Source organism: Ammospiza caudacuta, chromosome 31, assembly GCF_027887145.1.
Source record: "Ammospiza caudacuta isolate bAmmCau1 chromosome 31, bAmmCau1.pri, whole genome shotgun sequence".
Classification (NCBI taxonomy): Eukaryota; Metazoa; Chordata; class Aves; order Passeriformes; family Passerellidae; genus Ammospiza; species Ammospiza caudacuta.
In genome coordinates, this window is record NC_080623.1 from 2,218,274 (window position 1) to 2,234,653 (window position 16,380).

Consider the following 16,380-nt stretch of genomic DNA (forward strand, 5'->3'; position numbering starts at 1 on the left):
GGTTTTTTGGGTTTGAAAGGGGTTCAGAGGGGTTTTTATGGGATTTAGGGGTTCAGGAGCATTTAAAAAGGGGTTTAAGAGGGCTCAGAGGGGTTTTTAGGGGTGTACAGGGAGGTTTAAAGTGAGGTTTTTAGGGGTTATGGGGGCATTGGGGTTTTTTGGTGTTGAAAGGGTTTCAGAGGGGTTTTTATGGCTTTTAGGGGTTCAGAGAGGGTTAAGGGGGGCTGAAGGGGGTTCAGTTGGATCTAAAGGGTTTTATAAAGAGAGTTAAAGGGTTTTTTAGCAGATCAAGGGGGTTCAGAGGGGTTTAAGGAGCTTTAAAAGGAATTTGGGGAGATTCAGGGGAGTTCAGTGGGGTTTGAGGGCGTCAAGGGGATTTTTTAGGCTTTTGAAGGGAGGTTTAAGGGGGGGTTCAGAAGGGTTTTAGGGGGTTCAGAGGAGTCTAAAAGGGCTCAGATGGGGTTTGAGTTGGTTTATTTAGGGGCTCAAAGGGGGTTTAAGTGGGGTCAGAAGGTTTAAGGGGGTTTAAAAGGGAATTCAGGGGCCTTGAATGGGTTCAGAGGGGTTGAGGTTGTTTAGGGGGGTTCAAAGGAGGGCTGTAAGGAGTTAAAAAGGGGGTTCAGAGGGGGGTTCAGGCAGGGGTTTAATGGTGTTGAGAGGCTTTTTAGGGTTTCAGAGGAGATTTCAGGGGTTTGGCAGAGCCAGAGGGGTTTAAGGGGTCCCAGGGGTTCTTTTGGTGTTCAGGGGGGTTCAGAACATCTCAAGGGCACTTAGGGGGCATTGGGGGGTTCCCAGGGGGTTCCAAAGCGTTTGGGGGAGCCCAGAGGGGCTGCAGGGGGGTCCGAGGGGGTTTGGGGTGGGGAGAGGCCTCAGTGACCCCCAAACCCCCCAGGAGCCCAAATGGAGGTGCCCAAATCCCACAGGAACGGCCCCAAATCCCCCGAGAGAGGGGCAGGGGACCCCAAATCCTGCCCCGGACCCCCCGAGCTGGGGCTCCCCAAACCATGGAAATCCCACATTTATCCCATTGCACCCCAAACCCCCAGAATTCCCACATTTATCCCATTGCACCCCAAACCCCCAGAATTTCTGGATTTATCCCATTTCACCCCAAACCACACCAGAATTTCTGGATTTATCCCATTTCACCCCAAACCACACCAGAATTTCTGGATTTATCCCATTTCAGCCCAAACCATGGAATCCTGGATTTATCCTATTGCACCCCAGAATTCCCAGATTTATCCTGTTTCACACCAAACCCCTCAGAATTCCTGGATTTATCCCATTACACCCCAAACCCCTCAGAATTCTCAGATTTATCCCATTGCACCCCAGAATTCCCAGGTTTCACTCCAGAATTCCCAGATTTCCCCCATTTCACTCCAGAATCCCCAGATTTCACCCCAGAATTCCCAGATTTCACTCCAGAATTCCCAGATTTCTCCCATTTCACCCCAGAATCCCCAGATTTCACTCCAGAATTCCCAGATTTCTCCCATTTCACCCCAGAATCCCCAGATTTTTCCCATTTCACCCCAGAATTTCCACATTTCCCCCATTTTCCCAAACCTGTGGGCTCAGGGGGGGGTTCCCCTTTTCCCCTGGTTGGATTTGATCCAGTCTGGCTTCCATGGATCTGCCCCTGCTGGTGCTACTGCCCCCCAAAACCCCTGGGGACCCCCAAACCTTCCCCCCAGGGTGCCCAAAGCAGCTTCAGAACTTTTAATCTCATTTTGATCTCTTTCTTTATTTTTTATTCCCTTTTTTTCTACTTCTTTTTTTACTCCTTTAATTTTTAATTCCGTTTTCCTTCCCTTTTAAATTTAATTTTTTTTTAAATTTTGTTTTTATTTCCTTTCTCTGTTTTTATTACTTTTTAATTTCTTTATTAAATTTTTACTTGCACTTCTTTCTTTTTTAATTCAATTTATTTCCTTTTTAATTTCCCTTTTAACTTCCTTTATTTTTTTTTCCTTTCTTCTATTCAATTTTAATTTCATTTTTTTGGTTTTTTAATTTCCATTTTAACTCCACATTTAATACCACCAAGTGAATCCAAAGCTTCTCCCCACTATTATTCATTTTTCCTGCTTTTCTGCAGTTTCCCGGGACAATGCTGTATTTAAAGAGAATATTTAAGTGGAAAAATAAAAAGTGGTTAAACTTGGCTTGGAGTTGTGGCTTAAACAGGGGAAAATTAATAAAATTTGGGTTGAACCACTGAAATCTTGGCTAAATAGAACAAAAATTGGGTTAAATAATGAAATTTGGGTTAAATGCACTGGGATTTGCGTGAGGTTCACTGAGTTTGGGTTAAATTTAGAGAATTTGGGTAAAATCCCAACCTTGCCCTTGGGTTCCTTCAGACCCTGGGACTGGACTCGGTCCTGAAGGGTTTGGGGTCACCTGGGGCCCCCCAGACCCGGCTGGGCCCCATCCCATCGTTCCCATCATCCCATGGGACCCATCCCATCGTTCCCCTTATCCCATTATCCCATCCCATGATTCCCATCATTCCCATCCCACCCCATCCCATTATCCCATCCCATCGTTCCCATTATCCCATGGGTCCCATCCCATCAGTCCCATCATTCCCACCCCATCCCATTATCCCATCCCGGTTCCCATCCCAGCATTCCCATCATTCCCATCATTCCCATCCCGTTATCTCATGGATCCCATCCCAGTTCCCACCCCATCCCGTGGATTCCATCATCCCATCCCAGTTCTGATCCAAGTTCCCATCCCGTTATCCCATCCCTGTCGTTACCCCGTTATCCCACAGTCCCGTTATCCCATCCTGCTGTTCCTCCATCCCTCTATCCCTTATCCCGCTATCCCCCTATCCTGTTACTGCACTATCCCATTATCCCTCTATGCGTTACCCCGCTATCCCGTTTTCCCGCTATCCCGTTACCCCGTTTTCCCGCTATCCCGTTACCCCGTTTTCCCGCTATCCCGTTACCCCGTTACCCCGTTTTCCCGCCATCCCCCTGTCCCGTTTTCCCGCTCTCCCTTTCCCCCATCCCGGCCATGGCGGCCCCGCAGCCGCGTCCCCGTTGCCATGGCAACCCCTCCGCCCGCGCTCTCGCGAGACTCGTGTGCGTGACGAGAGGGGCGTGTCGGGGGCGGAGCGATCCGCGCTGGCCCCGCCCCCCGGGCATGGCGGCCCCTCCCGCCGCGCGGCGCTGGCCCCGCCCCCTCCGCCATGCGGCTCCGGGTCCCGCCGGGCGCTCCCGCCGCCCTCAAGGTGCTCGCGGCCGCCGCCGCCGCCCCCGCGCCCGTGCGCCCGCACCTGGGCGGCCCCGCAGGTGAGACCGGCACCGCCACGCCCGCCCCGGGCCGCGCGGCCGCGCCCGCCGCCCCCGGGCCTGACCCCGGCCCTGCCCCCGTGAGGGCCCGAGCCCGAGCCCGAGCCTGAGCCTGTCCCGGTCCCTCCCCACAGAGCGGCCTCAGACCCCCGCGCCGGAGCTGGAGCTGCGGCTGGAGCTGGACAGCGGCACCGTGCTGTTCTCTCCCAACGCCATCTGCCAGTGAGTGCGGGGGGCCCGGCAGAGCCTGCCCTGATCCCTCCAGCCCTGCCCCAAAGCCCCCCAAACCCCCAGAGCCTGCCCTGATCCCTCCAGCCCTGCCCCAGAGCCTGCCCTGATCCCTCCAGCCCTGCCCCAAAGTACCCCAGAGCCTGCAGAGCCTGCCCTGATCCCTCCAGCCCTGCCCCAAAGCACCCCCAAACCCCCAGAGCCTGCCCTGATCCCTCCAGCCCTGCCCCAAAGCACCCCAAATCTCCTCCAAACCCCCAGAACGTGCCCCAAAGGCCCCCCAGATCCCCAGAACCTGCCCCAAGCCCTGCCCCAAAGCCCCCCCAGAACCTGCCCCGACCCCCCAAGCCCTGCCCCAAAGCACCCCAAGCCCCCAGAACCTACCCTGATCTCCCGAGCTCTGCCCCAAACCCCTCAGAGCCTGCCCCACAAACACCCCAAACCTTCCCCAAACCCTCAGAATCTCCCCAGACCCCCCTCCCTTTCCCCTGATCCCCCAAGTCCTGCCCCAAAGCCCCACAAACGTCCCTGAAACCCCACAGAACCTGCTGTGATTCCCTCCAGCCCTGCACCAAAGCCTCCCAAACCCCCAGAACCTGCCCTGACACCTCCTTAGCCCCCAGCTTCCCCCCCTAGCCCTGCCCCAAAGCCACCCCCAGAACCTCCTCTGACATCCCCTTATCCTCCTACACCCCCGTGCATGCCCCAAAGCCACCCCAAAGCTCCCCCAAACCCCTCTGGACCTGCCCCGACGCCCCCTTATCCCCCGACCCCCCTTCTCTCCCCCCAGGTATTTTTACCTGTGCCGGGGGGAGGAGCCCACCGACCTCACCACGCAGTGGCTGGAATGGGAGGCCACGGAGCTGCAGGTGAGAGACCCTGGTGTGACCCAATGTGCCCCTGTGTGTCCCCAGAGTGACCTGGTGTGACCCAATGTGCCCCTGTGTGTCCCCAGTGTGACCTGGTGTGACCCAATGTGCCCCTGTGTGTCCCCAGTGTGACCCCGGGACTCTGCTCCCTGTCCCCCTGATGTGTCCCCGAGGTTCTGTGCTGCCCTGTCCCCACAGTGTGACCCCACTGTTCCCCTGGGGCTCTGTGCTCCCTGGCCCCCTTGCTGTCCCCCCAGTGTGACCCCGCTGTGTCCCCACAATGTGACCCATTGTGTCCCCACTGGCCCCCGCTGTGTCCCGTGCTGTGTCCTGCTGATGTGACCCCACTGTGCCCCCCATGTGACCCTGCTGTCCCCCACTGTCCTCCTCGTTGTGTCCCGTGCTGTGACCCCATTATGTCCCCACTGTCCCCTGCTGTGTCCCCAGTGTAACCCCAGTGTCCCACTGATGTGACCCTGCTGTCCCACACTGTGACCCTGCTGTGTCCCCACAATGTGACCCTGCTGTCACCCTGCTGTGTCCCCTGCTGTGTCCCCATTATGTCCCCACTGTCCCCTGCTGTGTCCCCAGTGCAACCCCACTGTGTCCCACTGATGTGACCCTGCTGTGTCCCCACAATGTGACCCTGCTGTCACCCTGCTGTCACCCCGCTGTGTCTCTGAGGCTGTGTGCTCCCTGTCTGCTGCAGTGTGACCCCACTGTCCCTCCTGGTGTGACCCTGCTGTCCCCACTGTCCTCCCTGCTGTGTCCCCTGGTGTGAACCCTCCTGTGTCCCTCCAGGTGTGACCCTGCTCTGTCCCCCAATGTGACCTCATGATGTGACCCTGTTGTGTCCTTGCTGTCCCCTGCTGTGTTCCACTGTGTGACCGCGTTGTGTCCCCCTCAATGTGATCCCATTATGTCCCCAAAATGTGACCCCGTTATGTCCCTCTGTGTCCCCACAATGTGATCCCTTTATGTCCCCGCTGTGTCCCCTCAATGTGACACCGCTGTCCCTGCCGTGCCCCTCGATGTGACCCGGTTATGTCCCCGCTGTCCTTACAATGTGACCCCATTATGTCCCCTCTGTGTCCCCACAATGTGACCCCATTATATCCCCTCTATGTCCCCACGGTGTGACTCCATTATGCCCCCTCTGTGTCCCCCAATGTGACCGTGTTATGTCCCCTCCATCCCTTGCTGTGTCCCCACAATGTGACCCTGCTGTCCCCACAATGTGACCCCATTATGTCGCCACTGTCTCCTCTGTGTGACCCCATTATGTCCCCTCTCTGTCCCCACAACGTGACCCCATTATGTCCCCTCTGTGTCCCCCAATGTGACCCCGCTGTCCCCTGTGTCCCCAGCCGGCGGTGGCCGCTGCCCTGTACCTGCGGCTGGTTCAGGGCCGGGCGGGGCCCGAGGCCCTGGGGCTCCTGCAGCCCCTCCTGGCTCACCTGGAGCAGCAGCTGGCCCGGAGCGGCACCTCCCACCTGGCCGGGGTGAGTGAGGGGGGCCTGGGGGTGGGGAGGGGCTGGATGTCACCTGCGGGACGGGGGTGGCCCCAGCTGTGTCCCCAGTGCTGTCCCCAGGTGTGTCCCCAGCACCGTCCCCAGGTCTGTCCCCAGCCCTGTGCCCAGGTGTGCCTGAGGGAGGGGAGGGTGGGACACTGCTGACCCCGGGGTGGAAAATGGCCCCAGTGCCTCCCAGTCCCACCCAGTGCCACCCTGCCGCTCCCAGTGCTGCCTTCACCTGGCAGCACCACCCAGTGCCCTCCCAGTGTCCCCAGTTTGTCCCAGTCTGTCTCTGTTCATCCTGCATGGCTCTCCCACTGCCCCCAGTTCACACTCCCAGTGCTCCCAGTCCCTCCCAGTGCCCCAGGTCACACTCCCAGTCCCTCCCAGTACCCCCAATTCACAGTCCCAGTCTGTCCCAGTCCCTCCAGTTCACACTCCCAGTCCTCCCCAGTCCCTCCATGTCCGTGTGTCCCCAGGACGCCGCCTCAGTGGCTGATGTCGTGGTGTGGGGCAGCCTGTTCCCCGTGCTCCAGTTCACACTCCCAGTGCTCCCAGTCCCTCCCAGTGCCCCCAGTTCACACTCCCAGTGCTCCCAGTCCCTCCCAGTGCCCCCAGTTCACACTCCCAGTGCTCCCAGTCCCTCCCAGTGCCCCCAGTTCACACTCCCAGTGTCCCCAGTCCCTCCCTCCATGTCCGTGTGTCCCCAGGACGCCGCCTCAGTGGCTGATGTCGTGGTGTGGGGCAGCCTGTTCCCCGTGCTCCAGTTCACACTCCCAGTGCTCCCAGTCCCTCCCAGTGCCCCCAGTTCACACTCCCAGTGCTCCCAGTCCCTCCCAGTGCCCCCAGTTCACACTCCCAGTGCTCCCAGTCCCTCCCAGTGCCCCCAGTTCACACTCCCAGTGTCCCCAGTCCCTCCCTCCATGTCCGTGTGTCCCCAGGACGCCGCCTCAGTGGCTGATGTCGTGGTGTGGGGCAGCCTGTTCCCCGTGCTCCAGTTCACACTCCCAGTGCTCCCAGTCCCTCCCAGTGCCCCCAGTTCACACTCCCAGTGCTCCCAGTCCCTCCCAGTGCCCCCAGTTCACACTCCCAGTGCTCCCAGTCCCTCCCAGTGCCCCCAGTTCACACTCCCAGTGTCCCCAGTCCCTCCCTCCATGTCCGTGTGTCCCCAGGACGCCGCCTCGGTGGCTGATGTCGTGGTGTGGGGCAGCCTGTTCCCCGTGCTGCAGGACCAGACCAGTCTGCCCAGTAAGAGCGGCCCGGGGGGGATGCAGGGGGGGTCCGGGGCTGTCCCTGCCAGGCCGGGCTGACCCCCCCTGTCCCCCCGTGCCCAGGTGAGCTGCAGGTGCTGCGCTCGTGGTTCGGGGCCGTGTCGGCGCTGGAGCCGTGCCGGGCGGCGGCCGCGCTGCTGCCGGAGGCGCTGCGGGAGCTCCGGGCACACCTGGCCCAGCACCCCCCGCACCTGCCCGGGCCCCCCCCGCGAGCCCCAGGTGCGGCCCCGCCCCGGGGGGGAGGGCGGGGCGCAGGTGGGCACCGCCCCCCTCACCTGGTGCCCGCAGCAGGACGAGGAGAGCCCCGAGCGGGCGCTGACCGACGACGACATCGCGGCAGCCGTGGAGATCTGGGCACGGGGCCCTGCGGCACTGCCCCCGCCCCGGGAGCCACGGACACCTGTGTGAGTGAGGGACAGGTGTGGGACAGGTGTGACACTGACAGCCAGGGAGCCACTGACACCTGTGTGAGTGAGGGACAGGTGTGGGACAGGTGTGACACTGACAGCCAGGGAGCCACTGACACCTGTGTGAGTGAGGGACAGGTGTGGGACAGGTGTGACACTGACAGCCAGGGAGCCACAGACACCTGTGTGAGTGTGGGACAGGTGTGGGACAGGTGTGACACTGACAGCCAGGGAGCCACAGACACCTGTGTGAGTGAGGGACAGGTGTGACACTGACAGCCAGGGAGCCACGGACACCTGTGTGAGTGAGGGACAGGTGTGACACTGACAGCCAGGGAGCCACGGACACCTGTGTGAGTGTGGGACAGGTGTGGGACAGGTGTGACACTGACAGCCAGGGAGCCACAGACACCTGTGTGAGTGAGGGACAGGTGTGGGACAGGTGTGACACTGACAGCCAGGGAGCCACAGACACCTCTGTGAGTGAGTGTGGGACGGGTGTGGGACAGGTGTGACACTGACAGCCAGGGAGCCACAGACACCTGTGTGAGTGAGGGACAGGTGTGGGACAGCTGTGGGACAGGGGGCACTCACCTGTGTGCCCAGGTGGCACTCAATCACAGCCACCGTGGAGATCTGGGCACGGGGCCCCACGGCTCTGCCCCCGCCCCAGGAGCCACAGACACCTGTGTGAGTCAGGGACAGGTGTGGGGACAGGTGTGCCCGGGGACAGTCACCTGTGTGAGGGACAGGTGTGACACCTGACATCCAGGAGTGTGTGTGTGCCCAGGTGGTGCTCACCTATGGGAGCGAGGAAGGGACAGGTATGGGACAGGTGTGCCAGGAGCACTCACCTGTGGGAGTGTGTGCATGCCCAGGTGGCACTGAGGGGGGTGTGGGCAGGGGGACGCTGCCCTGACCCCCCCTCCCGGGCAGGTTACCTGTGGAAGGTGAGCGGAACGTGCTGATCACCAGCGCCCTGCCCTACGTCAACAACGTCCCTCACCTGGGCAACATCATCGGCTGCGTGCTCAGCGCCGACACCTTCGCCAGGTGAGCCTGGGCACCCTGGGCTGGGGCTGCACGGGTGGGACAGGTGTGCACCTGGAGGGGCTGTGCTGTGTGAACACCTGTCCAGGTGTTACAGGTGTGCGTCTGGGGGGGCTGTGCTGTGTGAACACCTGTCCAGGTGTTACAGGTGTGCGTCTGGGGGGGCTGTGCTGTGTGAACACCTGTCCAGGTGTTACAGGTGTGCACCTGGAGGGGCTGTGCTGTATGAACACCTGTCCAGGTGTTACAGGTGTGCGTCTGGAGGGGCTGTGCTGTGTGAACACCTGTCCAGGTGTTACAGGTGTGCACCTGGGGGGGCTGTGCTGTGTGAACACCTGTCCAGGTGTTACAGGTGTGCGTCTGGGGGGGCTGTGCTGCCTGCACACCTGCACAGGTACCACAGGTGTCCATGCCCAGGTGTGACAGGTGTCCTTGCAGGTGTGACAGCTGTCCACACACATGCTCATGCTCAGGTGTTACAGGTGCCTCTGCAGGTGTGTCGTGTGTCCCCAGAGATGTGACAGGTGTGCCCTGCAGGTGTTACAGGTGCCCCCACAGCTGTGACAGCTGCCCACACACAGGTGTGCCAGGTGCTCACCGCCAGTTGTGCCAGGTCCCCCAGAGGTGTGCCCAGTGCTGAGCCCCAGGTGTGCCAGGTGCTGAGGTCAGGTGTGCCCAGAGCTGAGCTCAGGTGTGCCAGGCATTCCAGGTGCTGAGGCCAGGTGTGCCAAGTGCTGACCACAGCCATGCCAGCTGTGCCCGTGCTGAGCCCAGGTGTGCCCAGCACTGAGCACAGGTGTGCCAGCCATGCCCAACACTGAGCGCAGCTGTGCGCAGGTACTGAGCCCAGGTGTGCCCGTGCTGAGCGCAGGTGTTGCAGGTACTGAGCCCATGCTCAACCCCAGGTGTTGCAGGTACTGAGCCCAGGTATGCCCACTGTGCCCGTGCTGAGCAGGTGTGCCCAGCCCTGAGCCCCAGGTGTTGCAGGTACTGAGCCCAGGTGTGCCCGGCAGTGAGCCCCAGGTGTTGCAGGTACTGACCCCCAGGTGTGCCCAGCACTGAGCCCAGGTGTGCCAGGTGTGCTCGTGCTCAGCCCAGGTGTTGCAGGTACTGAGCCCAGGTGTGCCCATGCTTAGCCCAGGTGTGTTCAGGTACTGAGCCTAGGTGTGCCCGTGCTGAGTGCAGGTGTTGCAGGTACTGAGCCCAGGTGTGCCCGTGCTGAGCCCAGTTGTGCCCACGCTCAGCCCAGGTGTTGCAGGTGCTGAGCCCAGGTGTGCCAGCCATGCCAGGTGTGCCCAGCCCTGAGCGCAGGTGTTGCAGGTACAGCCGGCTGCGGGGCTGGAACACGCTGTTCGTGTGCGGCACGGACGAGTACGGCACGGCCACGGAGACGCGCGCGCTGCAGGAGGGGCTGAGCCCGCGCCAGCTCTGCGACCGCTACCACGCCCTGCACGCCGACATCTACACCTGGTTCGGCATCTCCTTCGACCACTTCGGCCGCACCACCACGCCCCAGCAGACCAGGTGAGGGCCTGGGGGCCAGGTGAGAGCCTGAGGGGCAGGTGAGCCCCTAGGCCAGGTGAGAGCCTCAGCAGGCCAGGTGAGAGCCTGAGGGGCAGGTGAGCCCCTAAGCCAAGTGAGAGCCTGAGGGGCAGGTGAGAGCCTAGACCAGGTGAGAGCCTGAGGGGCAGGTGAGCCCCTAGGCCAGGTCAGAGCCTCAGCAGGCCAGGTGAGAGCCTGGGGACCAGGTGAGAGTCTGAGGGGCAGGTGAGCCCCTAGGCCAGGTGAGAGCCTAGACCAGGTGAGCACCCAGAACAGGTGAGAGCCTGGGGACCAGGTGAGAGCCTGAGGGGCAGGTGAGCTCCTTGACCAGGTGAGAGCCTAAGGGCCAGGTGACCTCCAGCAGACCAGGTGAGAGCCTGAGGGCCAGTGAGCTCCTAGACCAGGTGAGGCCCCAGACCAGGTGAGGCCCTGCAGGCCAGGTGAGCCACTTTAACCAGGTGAGCCCCTGGGGACGAGCTGAGCCCCCAGACCAGCTGAGCCCACCTGCCCCGGGGTACCTGTGCCAACATTCTCTCCCTCCCACAGTATCGCCCAGGACATTTTCCAGCGGCTGCTGGCGCGGGGGTTCCTGCTGCAGGACACGCTGGAGCAGCTCAGGTGCGAGCGCTGCGGGCGCTACCTGGCCGATCGCTTCGTGGAGGGCACCTGCCCCTCCTGCGGCTACGGCGAGGCCCGCGGGGACCAGTGCGACCGCTGCGGGAAGCTCATCAACGCCGTGGAGCTGCAGGTGGGCCGCACCTGGGACCCCCTGTGCCACCTGTGGGACCCTCTGTGCCACCTGTGGGACCCTGTGACCTGTGGGGACCCCCTCACCTGTGTGCACCTCCCTAACTTGCCCTGAGCCATCCCCTCCCACTTTTGGTAACGCCCTTTGCCCCACCTGTGAGAAGCCTCCATCTCCACTTTTGGGGACCCCCACTTCACCTGTGGGAACCCCCTCACCTTTCAGGACCTCCCTAACTCACCCTGAGCCTTCCCCTCCCACTTTTGGTAACGCCCCTTGCCCCACCTGTGGGGAGGCCCCACCTCCACCTTTGGGGACCCCTCACCTGTGGGGACCCCCACTCCACCTCACCTTTGTGGACATCCTTAACTCACTCTGAGCCTTCCCCTCCTGCTTTGGCCCCTTACCCCACCTGTGGGGACCCCCCACTTCACCTATGGGGACTCCCACTCTCCTCACCTGTTGGGACCCCCACTGCCCTCACCTGTGGGACCCCCCTCTACATTGGGGTCCCCCGTTTCCCGCAGAACCCGCAGTGCAAGCTGTGCCGTGGGACCCCGGTGGTGACGCCCACCCAGCACCTGTTCCTGGACCTGCCCAAGGTGAGCAGCACCCGGGGGGGGCACTGAGGTGGGCACAGGTCCCCCCAGGTTGCCCAGGTGTCTCACCCGTGTGTCCCACAGCTGGAGGGGCAGCTGGAGGCGTGGCTGGAGCGCACCTGGGCCGCAGGTGAGTGGACGGCCAACGCGCGGCACATCACGCGCACCTGGCTGCGCGACGGGCTCAAACCACGCTGCATCACCCGCGACCTCACCTGGGGCACCCCCGTGCCCCTCGACGGCTTCCGGGACAAGGTGAGTCCCCCCCAGCCCCCAGGTGCCCCTGCTGGGCCCTCCCTGCCGGGCTCACCTGCTCAGGCAGATCCCCCCCTCCCCAGGTGTTCTATGTGTGGTTCGACGCCCCCATCGGGTACCTGTCCATCACCGCCAACTACACCGAGCACTGGGAGCGCTGGTGGAAGAACCCCCAGCAGGTGGGACAGCCAGGTGACGGTGCAGGTGGGGACAGAGCAGGACACCTGGCTGACATCCCCACCTGTCCCCGTTACCTGCCAGGTGGAGCTCTACAACTTCATGGCCAAGGACAACGTCCCCTTCCACAGCGTGGTGTTCCCCTGCTCGCTGCTGGGCGCCGATGACAACTACACCTTGGTGAATCACCTGATCGCCACAGGTACGGCCGGGGGGGACACAGGGGTGGGGAGGGTCCCCAGGTGTTAGGGAGTCCCAAGGGTGGGGAGCCCCAGATGTTGGGGAGTCCCTGGTGTGAGGAGTCACCAGGTGTTTGGGATCCCCAGGTGTGACGGGTCCCCAGGGGAGACACAGGTGTTGAGGAGACCCAGCTGAGGTGGGTCCTCATGTGTTGGGGGTCCCCATGTGTTGGAGATCCTCAGCTGGGAGGGGTCCCCAGATGGGACGGGTCCTCAGGTGTTGGGGATCCCCAGGTGTGAGGGGTCCCCGCTCCCCCTGCCATGCCTGGGGCTGTTTCCTGCCTGGGAGGGCGCAGCCCCAGGTGGGTGCTCACCTGTCCCAGAGTACCTGAACTACGAGGACGGGAAGTTCTCCAAGAGCCGCGGCGTGGGCGTGTTCGGGGACATGGCCAAGGACACCGGGATCCCGGCCGACGTGTGGCGCTTCTACCTGCTCTACCTGCGGCCCGAGGGCCAGGACAGCGCCTTCTGCTGGGCCGACCTCATGCTCAAGAACAACTCCGAGCTGCTCAACAACCTGGGCAACTTCATCAACAGGTGAGGCACTGCTGGGGAGAGGGCTGGGCACAGCTCTGCTCACACCTGTCCCCAAACTGTCCCTGGGCTGTGCTCACACCTGTCCCTGGGCTGTCCCCAGGCTCTGTTCACACCTGTCCCAGACTGTCCCCAGGCCCACACCTGTCTCCAAGCTGTCCTTCGGCTGTGCTCACACCTGTCCCAGACTGTCCCCAGGCTGTGCTCACACCTGTCCCCAGCCTGTCTGTGGGCTGTGCTCACACCTGTCCCTGATTGTTCTCACACCTGTCCCCATCTATCCCAGGGCTGTGCTCACACCTGTCCCTGGCTGTGCTCACACCTGTCCCAAGGCTGTCCCCACCTGTCCCTGCTTGTTCTCACACCTGTCCCCCCCGTGCAGGGCCGGCATGTTCGTGTGCAAGTTCTTCGGGGGCACCGTGCCCGCCATGGCGCTCACGGCCGAGGACCAGCGGCTGCTGGCGCGGGTGACGCTGGAGATGCGCCAGTACCACCAGCTCATGGAGAGGGTCCGGTGGGTGCTGGGGGTCCCAGACCCGGGGAGGGGGGGTGCAGGGGCTGCCCTGCAGGTGCTCAGCCCCACCTGTGCCCACCTGTGCCCCCCAGGCTCCGGGATGCTCTCAGGTGCGTGCTCGGCATCTCCCGCCATGGCAACCAATACATCCAGGTGAACGAGCCCTGGAAACGCATCAAGGGCGACGAGAGGGACAGGTAGGGAGGGAGGGGACACCTGGGGACAGGGACGGGGCACAGGGGGGCATTGGGGGCACTGGGGGGGGACATGAGAGGGACAGGGATGGATGGATGGATGGATGGATGGATGGATGGATGGATGGATGGATGGATGGATGGATGGAGCACCTGGGGACAGGAGGGGGGCACAGCTGGGGATTGGGGGAACTGGAGGGGGGCACAGCCATGATCTGAAGGGGTGGGGGGTGACTGGAGGTGCCATGGAGGGGTCCCCACACCTGGCTCTTGTCAGGGTGGGGCTGGCACTGGTGGGGGGCACAGGGCAGGCATGGAGTGAAGCCAGGAGCTGGGGGGACACTGGAAGGTCCCTGCTGGCCCCTCCCACGGGCAGTGACCAGGGAGGGGGACGAGGGTGGGACACAGCGGCACAATGGGCACTGAGGTGTTGTCCCCCCAGGCAGGGCACAGGCACACGGCGCGGGGGTCACTGAGCAAGGAGGGCACAGGACTCGAGAGTCACTGATCTGGGAGGGTCACAGGGGAGTCACCAAGCTGTCCCCACCCTAGGCAGGACACGGGGGTCACTGAGCAGGGAGGGTCACAGAGGTGTCACCGAGCTGTCCCCCCGCAGGCAGCGCGCAGGGACGGTGACAGGCGTGGCAGTGAACCTGGCGGCCGCTCTGGCCGCGCTGCTCCAGCCCTTCGTGCCCGGGGTCAGCGCCGCCATCCAGGCCCAGCTCCGCATCCCCCCCGAGCGCTGCGGGCTCGGGCCCGGCCTCACCTGCACCCTGCCCGCCGGGCACCGCGTGGGCACGGTACGGCACGGCCCGTGCCCCCGGGGAGGGCAGGCCCTGCCTGGGTGGGAGCCGCAGGTGCTGCCCCCCAGGTGTGACCCCTCTGTCCCTGCTGTGGCCAGGTGAGCCCCCTGTTCCAGAAGCTGGAGCCTGAGCAGGTGGAAGCCCTGCGGCAGCGCTTTGGGGGAGGGCAGGTGAGTGGGGGCTCAGGTGCCCCCCAAAGCTCCCTCACTTCACTCTGGGCACCTGCAGCTCCATCCCCCATCCCTCCCCTCCCCATTCCCAGTGCAAAGGTGCTGCTGTAGAGCCCCAGGTATCTCCTGGTGCTGCCCCGGGTGAGCTGTACCTGCCTGGAATATCAGTGAGGGGGCTTCTCCCCATCTCTTCCAGGCCAAAGAGCCCCCCCTGGCCTCAGCCCCCCCTCCGACCCCCAACACCCCCGCGGCTCCAGGTGACCCCAAACTGATCCAGGAGCTGACGGAGCAGGTGGCCCAGCAGGTGAGGGGGGACAGGGCATGGGACACGTGCTCTGTCATGCCTTAACCCCCAAATCCTCATCACACCCTCAAATCCTTCCTCCCACCTGTCCAGGGCAACCTGGTGAGGCAGCTGAAGGCTGCCCAGGTGGAGAAGGCCCAGGTGGACGCCCAGGTTGCCAAACTGCTGGAGCTGAAGCGGCAGCTGGCGCTGGCCGAAGGACGGAGCCCCGAGGTGCCCAAGGGCAAACGGAAGAAGTAGCCCCAGTTCCAAACTGGGACATCCCGAGGAGCGGCCCCAGCGCCTCCAGTAACCAAACTGGGCCGCGCTGGGTGTGGTTGGATACGTGTAATAAACGACAAGAGCTGTACAACGGCGTGGAGCAGCTGCATCCACTTGTCTGTCCGCAGAGTCCATCTGTCCATGGGGCTGCCCCCGCAGTCCGTAGGGCAGCAGAGTCCTTGTCCCGCTGTCGCTGTGCCCGGTCCGTGTCCCGGTCCTGCCCGGGGCAGCCGCTACAGCTGGCGCAGGTTGACGATGCGGTCGATGAGCGCGGCCCGGGTGCGCTGCACCTCGGCGCTCAGCCGCTGGATCTCGGCGCGGAGCCGCTCGTTGTGCGCCGTCAGCTCCCGCACCCGCCGCTCCCCGTCCCGCTGCCGCGGGGCCCCGGCGCCGCCGCGCCGCTTCCTCCGCGCCCCCCGCGCCTTCTCCTCTTCCTCCTCCGCCTCCTCGGCGGGGCCGGGCCGGGCCGGGCCGCTCCCGCCGGGGGCCGCGGCCGGGGGTTCCTCCGGAGCCGCTCCCTCCGGCCCCAGCAGCTGCAGCAGCTCCTCGGCCAGAGCCAGGTCCAGCCCGCAGCCGCCCGGGCCCGGCTCCTCCTGCGGACACAGCGGAACCGGGGCCGGTGATGGATGGAGGGGGCACCGCACCCCGCGCTACCGCCCCGGGGGCGCTGCCGGCCCCGCGCTCACCTGCTCGGCTCCCCAGGCGGGGGCGGCCCCGGGGGGCTCCGCCGCCAGCACCTCCTGCAGGTCCTGGTACCACCCGTCCAGCTCCCAGCCGGGGGGGCCGCCCGGCCCCCACAGCCCCTCGGCCGCCATCGTCACCTCGGGCCCGGCGCGGGCTGCGGGAGGGACGGGAGCGGAGTGAGGGGTGACCCGGGCGGGACCCCCGGTGCACAAAGGGGGCGCGCACGGCGGGGGTGGCCCCTTACCTGCTCTCAGGTGTGGTGGTCAGTGAGGATACACTTTCTCCTCGATGCCTGGGGAAGGAGAAGGGGGTGCTCTTAGGACCGGTGACCCCCGAGTGCGCGGCTCGGGGCCCTCATCCCGCGGAGACGGCTCCGGGCGCTCCGGTTCCCGGCACCGAGCGGGAACCCTCGGCCAGCGCCCCCCGCGCCCCTCGGGGCCGGTCCCCGCGCTGCTCCCGCACCTTCCTGGGTGGTCCCGGCTCCCCCCGGCCCCGCTCCGCTCGCTGCCCCCGGTTCATCCTCGTCCGCATCGTCCCGCGCTGCGCCCCGCCCCCCGCGCCGCGCCGCTTTATGCACACCATGACGCAACGCTCGCGCCGGCAGCAGCCAATGAGCGCGTGGGAGCCGTGACTGGCAGGAGAGCACGAACCAATGGGAGTGCGGCAGGGGCGGGACGAACGGCAACGCCCAGCGCGAGGAAGGGGC

General features: G+C 63.7%; 2 protein-coding genes across 4 annotated transcripts; one reads left to right on the top strand and one right to left on the bottom strand.

The window, feature by feature from the left end:
- The first annotated feature begins 3,192 nt into the window (after positions 1–3,192).
- MARS1 (methionyl-tRNA synthetase 1) lies at positions 3,193–15,076 on the top strand. The gene is made up of 21 exons (XM_058821957.1): positions 3,193–3,314; positions 3,449–3,536; positions 4,333–4,411; positions 5,779–5,913; positions 7,098–7,173; positions 7,260–7,408; positions 7,488–7,600; positions 8,540–8,656; positions 9,974–10,177; positions 10,742–10,943; positions 11,468–11,542; positions 11,624–11,794; positions 11,878–11,973; positions 12,056–12,173; positions 12,534–12,747; positions 13,127–13,258; positions 13,351–13,455; positions 14,069–14,252; positions 14,354–14,425; positions 14,622–14,729; positions 14,823–15,076. The coding sequence occupies exons 1-21, from the start codon at positions 3,212–3,214 to the stop codon at positions 14,967–14,969; spliced, it is 2,688 nt and encodes an 895-aa protein (XP_058677940.1). The 5' UTR covers positions 3,193–3,211; the 3' UTR covers positions 14,970–15,076.
- DDIT3 (DNA damage inducible transcript 3) lies at positions 15,051–16,203 on the bottom strand. Of its 3 annotated transcripts, XM_058821953.1 has the most exons (4): positions 16,137–16,203; positions 15,919–15,966; positions 15,677–15,828; positions 15,051–15,583 (listed from the first exon to the last, which is right to left on the bottom strand). In XM_058821953.1, exons 3-4 carry the CDS (start codon positions 15,803–15,805, stop codon positions 15,224–15,226), a joined length of 489 nt encoding a protein of 162 aa, XP_058677936.1. In that variant the 5' UTR covers positions 15,806–15,828; positions 15,919–15,966; positions 16,137–16,203; the 3' UTR covers positions 15,051–15,223. The 3 variants fall into 3 exon arrangements, with proteins under 3 accessions (XP_058677936.1, XP_058677938.1, XP_058677937.1); XM_058821955.1 differs by having other exon boundaries at positions 15,919–16,155; XM_058821954.1 differs by having other exon boundaries at positions 15,677–16,155.
- Positions 16,204–16,380: the final 177 nt, after the last annotated feature.